We start from the raw sequence: 9,188 nt of genomic DNA on the forward strand, positions 1-9,188 counted from the left end.
GGGGCACGCAAGGAAACTGACAGCTGAAAGTGCACAGAGAAACTTAATGTCTGTGTCCCTAGAGGTGGGAGAAAGGGTTTTCCTTTGCTTTTGTGTCACCCCTCATCTGAGCTACAGCAAAACAATGCACCTGGGCATCACCCTTGGGATACTGCAATTAAAACCAAATATTCATCACGTATTCTCAAAGCCCCAGAGCACAGAAAGGCTGTCCCCTGCTCTCTACATCTTTGTGTTAGACTAGAGGCAGGTTAAGGTGTCTGTCCTTGACTTTACTGTCAGCAACCTACCTCCACTGTGTCTAGATCCTTTATTTGAATCTCTAAAGTAAAAATAAATGTCTCAAACTTTTCTCCACAGGTAGAGTTGACCTCTCTAGTAACAGGGTAAAGCTTGGCTGGGCAGGAGATGACTTCCAAGGGCTAGATCAAAACTTGAGCTATACTTTTCCAGAAACGAAAACTTTCCCTTTTCTTCCCCTCAAACACCTCCAGATGTGCTTTCTCGAGAAAAGCAAGGATGCATTTTTATTTTCTGGATGAAAATAAAACCAACCCTCTGTCACTCCACCAAAACAGAGTGGTAATAAATACATTCTTCCCCCACTGGGGAATGATCAAAGTACCAGCCCTCTGTGATAGAGATTAGCCGAATTGTTTAGTGTTCTAAGTACTCAGGTACAGTAATAGCTATACAAGGAATCCTATAAAATAGGGTTAGTTTTTTAAAATACCGTATATGTAAGTAAGTGGGTTTAACTCTTAAGTGCAAAGAATGTCATCCATGAAAAACTGGTCATCTTCCATTCTTTATAAACACTGTCCTTTTACACCACCTTCTCTTGTTGCTTTTCTTTATCTTTTTCCCACTCCTGTTCCTGCTTCTCTACCCTTTCTTTTCTGGATGTCTTTTTGTCAGGCACTGAAGAGAAGTACAGTAGGAGCAGAGGCACTTTCCCAGTTCCTCCAGAGAGCAGTCCAGTCTTGTCTGTAGTTTAGCTCTCTCTGTGGTAGGGCTGTTCTTGTCGCTTCTGAGTCTGCTAGCTTTATCTCTCATGCCCAGGGCCATGATTTGACTGACTTCTCTCCCCTCCTTTCCCCCCTCCCAGCTCTGTATGTTTCCCAAGATGTCTATCACCCAGAGCTGGAACTGAGCTGCCTGTACAAGACAGGTTCTGTTGCATCACTTCTTAAATTTCACGGAGTAAATTTATCAAACCTGCAGAGCAGTCTGCTTTCATGTACTCAGGTGCTGTTTTGAAAGCTACTGGCAATGGAGGAAATTAGGTAACTTTTCTCCCCTTGTGAAAGCCCATTTGCTGTAGCGTCTAGAAAAAGAACCACTTAGTTATTGGGACAGTAAATGCATTCGTGTGATGCAGCTTCCCCTAGCGGATTACTAGATGGTGGCTTGCAGGAGACCGTCAGGAGCTGACAGGCAAGGGTTAGAAAACTTGGGAACAAATCTGCTGGGGGGCAGGGTGGGAAGAGGTCCTTCTTTTTCCCTGTACAAACAGCATGGCAGAATTGCTCAAGCACCAACTCGGAGACCATGGCTGCCTTCAAGTATGACACGTAAAATGGTGTGATCCGCAACTTAGCGGAGTCATGTTTGGCACTACACTGTTTGTTTTTTTTCTCCTGCGATAAACAGCAATTGACGGCTAACTGGCAAGATATGGTTTGTTCCCAACCTGAACAGCAGTTATACCCAGCCCTCCTTGCCCTGTCGTGTACCAACCCAGCTCCTGCTGGATGGTGTCTGCGTTCCTGTTTACCTCAACACCCAGAGCAGGACTTGCCACTTAAAATGCACCAATGTGAAAAAGATACTATTGCAGCAAACAGCTGTGGAGAAATACTCCTTTTCACCTGACTGATTTCACCTACCTTTTACCTTAGCCTGTACCAGTCTGAAAGCAAGATGTTTATCTGTGATACCAGGTTCATCCAGTAATGCCGCTCCGTGTTCCTCACTTTAGAAAAAAAAGAAAAATTCTTTGCAGTATTTCCACCTTAGTGATGCAAGACTCATTCTAAAAGACACTCAGGCGCTGTAGCTCTGAACTGGAGCCTGCAGTGATTTACCAGGCTTTGTTCTTGGAGATAAAGTAGAGATAAATTATCTCCAGAGCACATCTAGTTGCAAGTCTTGATTTGTTCCCATCCCAGCCAGGGCTTAGGAACCCTACAACACCCTTGAGGCACGGGTCACAGTGCTATAGAAAGTACTCCTGTAAAGTATGGTCCAGTGAACACTGTCCTAGTGGTTTCTGGGTTAGAACAGGATTGTTCTTAACTCACTGGATCTGGAACTTGCCACTATTTTGCCTGAAATCTGATAGAATAGACCGAAGGGAGATGTCCTGCCAGCTTTCACGAACTATAGAAACTTAAATGAACAAAAATACGCATTTAGCTTTTTCTCTGATGCTACCTTTCCTTGATCCAAAGTCTGCATCCAAATGTCCTTCCATCTCTTTTCCTAAGGATTTATATATACCTGTTTGGTTTCCCCAATGCTTGTGTTCATGGCATTAAAATAAAGCAATGTAACAGAGAATATAACAGAAGCATCTATGGGGCCTCTCTTGATCCTGTATTAAAGTTGACTTCCCATGAAAGGGCATCAACAAGAAAAAAATCCTGCTCTGTAGCACCCTGGAAAACATGGAAGGTGTCTCCTTCCTTTCTTCTGAACCATCACTGCCAAGTGGTGATGCACAGCACTGATGCTTATGTGCAGGGCCTGGGGTCCCTCGGGCATCCATGCGGGATTTAAGGTGCAGCTGACACAGTTTCCCATTACAGAAAAAGCTCTGGTTGATTGAGGTTTAAAACCCTTGTGACAACCCTCCAGTGACTCCTTTTATGTATTAAATTACTTTAAATACATTTAGGGGAGAACATAAAACAAAACGGTGTTGACCAGAATGCTCTTGTATGCCTTTTATGTGTCTGTAATCCAGTAAGAAAAATCTGTAAGTGCAAGGTGGTGGGTTTTTGGGTGGTTTTTTTTTTTTCCTTCTTCGTCTTCTGTAGCAGACTTAAAATAAAATCTGTGCTGCTTTATACAGACTGTTGGGAGAGAAATCCTGCTCCATTTGATAGACTTCCTGGTGACCAGCTATAGACGTGACCCAATTATTACCCGGTTACTCAATAATACCCGGATTCATATCATGCCAACGATGAATCCTGATGGATTTGAAGCTACAAAAGTACCTGATTGTTATTACACACAAGGAAGGTAAGGATGGCTTAGGAGGGTGGGAGTAGGTAAAGAAAATGGGTGGGGAGTAATAATCGGAGATAACCAAGAGACTGAATCATACTTGGTGGAGAGGATAGCCTAGAGGATGTGTTAGGGCTAATTTTGGCTGGTGCTGTTCTGAAGACGCACTGTTACAGCATAGAGTTTTTGGAAGACTTGAGTCAGACTGGTGTTTATACGTGGTGTGGCTAGAGGAAATTGCTCAGAATGGTGTAATGACCTAGCCTTTCAGGCAGGACACCCAGGTTGCGAACAGAAGCACAATAACCTATTTAAACCTTTAGGTTGCTACAAAAAAAAGAAGGAAAACTCCAGCCACAGGGATCTATTTCAATTGGAGAACTCTGTAACCCTCTTAATGAGAAAAAGGTGTGTCTAAGCTTGTTGAATGAACTTCTAGAAATGTATTTAAAGATCATGTCGAATGCAGATCTAGTAAGAGGGAGGAGTTACGCAAGCAGAGCTAGCTACAATAGGTGCTGTGCTAATAGTAGTGCTAGGAAAAAAACTTACGCATTGCATCCTGTGCTACTTTTGCATTCTTTAATGTAACTATTGCAGAGACCAAAAAGGGGAGGAAAAGTTTAACAAGCTAGAAGAGGGAAGAAGAAGAGAGAGTGAGAGAATGGGAAGAAATGCCAAAGGGACAAAGTTGGAATGTGCAGAAAAAGCAAACTCATGTGCTAGAAGTTCTCTTGGATCACTGGCCATGGCAACGTCGGAAGCAAGTGAAAAGGTAGTTTAGGTAGTTTAGTTCTCTAGGTGACCGGTGTAGGCCCTCCTTTTTACTAGGAAAGAAATTTATTCCTCAGCAAATAGATAGGATTTTATGGAGGGTGGGATATTTAATCCCTTCACTGTCAAATGGACAGAGTTTAACTAACTGAGTTTAAAAATCAATACAGCTGATGCTAAACACCCTCTCTACTCTCTGTACTGACCTGTGTGAGTGAAAAAGGAAGAAAACATTTGCGCAGGCTGGACCTTCAGGTACAGAGGGAAGAGAATAACGCATCCCGTGTTTGAGTCAAATTTTTTGCTCTATGTCCAGAGTGACAGCGGCACAAGGGACACAGCCATCCAGTAGTTACCTTGGTCTTCTATGCAAGAGTGAAAAACATGTACAGAAGGACAACAGCCTCCTTATCTGGCTTAGGGTTTTCTAATTCACGTATGTGTAGGTGTGAGCATGCCATACGCATGTTAAATATTATTCGCTGTTTCCACCTGAAATAGAGGAGAAGAATTGTTTTATGGTGTCCTATGAAAATTCCAGTGCTGCCAGAAAGCAAACGGAAGTCCATCTTCTTAATGCTTGAGATTTGCAATGGTCATCTTGCCTGTCTCCTGAAGACACTAGCATGCCACAGACCTTAAGTACTGGGAGGCTGGCGACGTGGGAGCACCTATAGGCAAAACGGTAATGGGAATGTCTTCTCTCTTTCTAAGGTACAATAAGAACGGAGAAGACCTGAACAGAAATTTTCCTGATGCCTTTGAAGATAACAACGTTAGCATTCAGCCAGAGACTCAAGCAGTAATGAACTGGATAAAAAATGAAACGTTTGTTCTTTCGGCAAACTTGCACGGGGGTGCCCTGGTTGCCAGTTACACCTTTGATAATGGTAACTCAGGTAAGCTAGTAACAAACTCTCTTCTCCACAGCTGAATTGGTTTAGGATCATTAGCTGTACCAAAGCAAAATTTGTAAGGATTTCTGCAAGGTTTTTCCAGCTTTTGAGCTGGGATGGGCAGACTTTGATAAACCCCATCAAAATTCACTGCCTGATACAGCTATTTGGGAGATGTTTATCCTGTATGTAAGGCAGCACTGTATGTTTTACCAGTAACGCGAGTTACACGATGGCTACCTTTATTCTGCAGTTACCGGCTCTTTGAAAGGCTATAGCAGGTCTCCAGATGATGATGTCTTTATTCATCTGGCAAAAACCTATTCTTTCAACCATGCCACCATGTACAAAGGGACTGGGTGTGACAACAGACAACCCTTTCCAGAAGGCATCACCAACGGGTATTCTTGGTACCAGCTGGAAGGTAAGAATGTCAGTGATATTTTTTTCAGCTGCTTCAGATATGATGTTCTCACTTTCTCCTGCCATCTTTGATGACGAAAGGGCTGTGATTTTGCCCAGAGTAGAGGGTTGATGAGGGGAATAAGCCAACGCGTTCACGCGGATTCTCTGGGCGGGACGTGGGTGTTTGCAGACTCCCAGTCAGCAGTTACACAAGTGAATGAGGCAGTCTCTGCCGTCTGGCTGCTCCTGTGCCCGTTCTTAAGGCCTGCATAGCTGTATAGATCACGCACACGCACTGGTGTGGCACCGAGGTCTTGTCCTTTCAGAAAGAAAACCAATCTTCTGCTCATATATCATCCTTTTTTTAAATGTTTGATTACTGAAATAAATGTTTTCATTATTGTTTATGTGTAGCCAAATGGAATATGGGTCGTGTGTACTGTGGCACTGCGTGTTGTTTTCAGTCGGAATTCAAAGCCTTAAAAGGCTCTTAGGGTGGCTTTGGCAGTGGCAAACTCTGTGCCAGCCTGTGAATTTATCTGCCCCTATTTAGTTGGGAGTGCTCGAATGAATTTAAGTCAAAGACCCGCCCTTCCTCAGCCATAATAATCATCATTCCCGAAACGCCACTGTGCTTTAGAAAACCCCACTCGATATGTAACTAGAGTAATCAAGTTGGTTTTCCACAGGCGGTAGTAAATACAAGTGTGACGTTGAGGAATAGTTTTATCTGATTTACTTTTCTTGCAGGTGTGATGCAAGTACCAACATTTTAACTCTCCTGTTTTTCTTCTAGCTTGAACTTGGTGCTTCTTTGCAGCTGAACACTGTTTGTTTTATTTCACTTTTAAGGTGGAATGCAAGATTACAACTATGTCTGGGGACAATGTTTTGAAATTACATTGGAGCTGTCATGCTGTAAATATCCTCCAGCAGACCAGCTGGAAAAGTTCTGGAGAGACAACAAAGTTGCTCTGATCGAATATATAAAACAAGTACATATAGGTGGGTACGCGAAGGGGGAAGGGAGCTAAAGCTGAGGCCAGGCCGGTGGGCAAAGCGGGAACTCTTCAGCAGCCTGGGCCAGTGTCAGAGCTCACAGGTGAGGAGCTCTGGCGTGGACGTGGGAGCTATGGCTTCTCAAGAGCAAGTGCTGCAAGGCCAGGGATGGGTGAGGGAGGAGAGCTTACAGGTGTGTCAGGTGTGAGGCAATGGGCACTACTACAGTGGTGCAAGGGCCTTAAAATGCGCTGGGGCAGGAGCAAGGGCCATCTACCATACACCCCGCCCAGGGAGTCGCTTTCCTGAGCAGCCTCGGGGCAGTCGTTTATTCCAGAGGTCTCTAAATGTGTGTGCGCGTGTGGACAATGTTTCATGGGTCTCTGCTGCTTGGATTTGGTATTTTTGTAAGGCTTTTCTAGGTGCGATCTTGACCTCACAGTTGGAAGAGAGCTGCGGCTTAGTGAAGCAGCGGTACTTTACAATGAGTTGAAGGGTTTGCATAAATCTGTTGCTTATCTTGCATTTTGTTGCCCAGAATGTCTGACTGCTGTTTTATCTTTGCTTAATCCCAGCAGACACTGTTGGTATTCTGCCATTGGGAAGTACTAGATAAGAGGCTGACTTATTTTAAATAAAAAAAAAAAAGGCAAAAAAAACCCCAACCAGTACTGAAGATTGAAGCCCTTCAGTAAAAGACATGTACAATAAGTATACACGATGTTTTCAACAAAAGAGATTTAGAAGCAGATTACAACGCTGCTTTCTGACTTAATATGAGGGTAAACTATTAATAACAACAACAACAACAACAACAAAGGATTTCCTGAGCAAATTCCCTTCAGTAAGATAGAAGCGCCTAGTGATACTAGATGTCCTCGAAATCGCTGAAATAGCCTTAGAGTGCCTCCAGCAACAGTCAATCCGCCTTTCCCAGAGAAGGAGGCTCACGGCAGCTACAGGTTGTGATCTTTCTCTCCTCTCCCTTTTTCATAGGTGTCAAGGGTCAAGTTACTGATAAGAATGGGAATCCTATTCCCAACGCCATCGTGGAAGCCAAAGGAAGGCCTCACATCTGCCCCTACAGAACAAACGAACAAGGGGAGTACTTTCTTCTCCTTTTGCCTGGGACCTACGTGATCAATGTAAGTGTGCGGCCTCACCAAATTATTGTTTCTAATTGCATTGAGTTCCTGAGCACAGCGAGACTGCATCCCTACAGACCAACGGGCTGAACTTGCTCAAGTCACACACGGGAGCTGTAAAGACTCTCTAGCAGATTTAAATGAAAATAAATAATACCTTTAAAACATGAGTCAGCAGAAAGGAAATTTTTCTGATACGGTAAGATGTCAAGTCCCCAGAACTTCTAGAGATAAGCTCTCATCTGACCTGGATGGTGGAGCCAGCTGGGATGAGCATCCGGACCACGGTGACGCTAGCTTGAGGCGTCTGAAACAAACCGCAGAGCTCTTGGAGGGTGAGGAGGTGGAGGCTGGGAGCCACGTAGCCCCAGGCAGCGACGGGCTGACGCCGCCATCGGTTGACAGTTATTTCCTTGGGTCAAAACGGCTTCTCTGCGGAGGTTGTCAGTAGCTGGTATTAGAGAACATCCATGCAGCGTAAGCCCTTGGCTGGCAGCAGGCAGGGCCTACGCTTAAGCGTAACTGCAGGATTCCCTCTCCTGTACAGCATGTGGTGCACCCCTCTTATAAATAAATATTCTGTTTTCATCTCAGGGTTTTTGGGGGTTTAGTCTTATTGCTGTAACGTGAAAAACTTTACTCTTTTCTCATTCCGTGTTCTCAAACTTACGTTTGGAACGCTTTTCCTGTACGTTGAAAGTGTAAGTAAACGTGTTAGATAATGATTGTTTCACAGCTGGACTCAACGCTTCAGGCCAAGTAAGAAATCTTTCATGTTTGCTCCTAGGCTACTGTACCGGGATTTAAACCGATGCTGAAGACAGTGGAAATACACGACAATACCGGCAACTTCAGTGCTTTGAAACACGACTTCTCTTTCTCAGAAGTCTCTATCAGATCGCGAGCTGCTTCGTGTCCCAAAACTCCCCTCTACCAAGAGCTCGAACGGGCTTCAGCTGCAGTAAAACCAACTCTACACGTCTTGGTTTTAATGACTGTTATGCTTGTAAATTTCAAATAAAGTCAGGAATGACATGACGGGGTGAGGCAAAATCTTCCCGCACAAATGTGGCTTTTCAGACAAGGAATTGTACAAAACATAAATTCTTTTGCATCTACACCAAATCCTCAGATTTACAATCATGTTTACTGTATTTTGTAAAATACTGGCTTGACAATCAAATGTTTTACTTCTTTAATTATAATAGACTATCAATCATGTTTTACTCTAAAGAAATTCTGTACAGCCTGTGGCGATAACTGGAGAATTTTGATGCAGCGAGTACACATACATTCTGAAGAACCTGCCCGAGTTCAGAAAAAGTCTAGGGTTGTACTGCAAAGGTTTCATGCCAACTCAGGTTCCCCGGCGAACCAACAGCTGACGTGCCACACAACTGTAAGCGGTTAGCTCAATCCCCATTTCTCATAACAAAGCCACTGCTGTAAATGAGGAACGGCATTTTTACGTACGCTCGGTCTTACCTAGACAGATGAGACTGCTCAGGGCTGAAATAAGGTAAAGACCAGTGACACAGACACGTTGTAAGACAGGAAGATGGAAATAATGAAGTGTAAGTATGCGGCCAAGGGCCACGTTGCTGGAAGCTTGATGATAATCTGTGCCGTCAGGCAACAGAGCGTAACTAACGCAGGTCTCTGAAAACTGCGTTCCTCTAAGACAGAGCTGCTGAAAACAACGCGGAAACGGTCATCTACAGCTTTATACCGTTGC

At 44.0% G+C, this 9,188-nt stretch overlaps 1 protein-coding gene across 1 annotated transcript in view; it reads left to right on the forward strand.

The window, feature by feature from the left end:
- CPM (carboxypeptidase M) overlaps positions 1–8,906 on the forward strand; it is a 44,156-nt gene extending 35,250 nt beyond the window's left edge. Inside the window, exons 3-8 of the mRNA XM_009327674.1 lie at positions 3,077–3,249; positions 4,723–4,907; positions 5,158–5,328; positions 6,162–6,314; positions 7,305–7,453; positions 8,241–8,906. Coding sequence (XP_009325949.1) covers positions 3,077–3,249; positions 4,723–4,907; positions 5,158–5,328; positions 6,162–6,314; positions 7,305–7,453; positions 8,241–8,474 — 1,065 coding nt within the window. The 3' untranslated portion in view covers positions 8,475–8,906. The remainder of the gene's footprint in view (positions 1–3,076; positions 3,250–4,722; positions 4,908–5,157; positions 5,329–6,161; positions 6,315–7,304; positions 7,454–8,240) is intronic.
- Positions 8,907–9,188: the final 282 nt, after the last annotated feature.

This window comes from Pygoscelis adeliae, unplaced genomic scaffold, assembly GCF_000699105.1.
Source record: "Pygoscelis adeliae isolate BGI_AS28 unplaced genomic scaffold, ASM69910v1 Scaffold113, whole genome shotgun sequence".
In the NCBI taxonomy this organism is placed as follows: Eukaryota; Metazoa; Chordata; class Aves; order Sphenisciformes; family Spheniscidae; genus Pygoscelis; species Pygoscelis adeliae.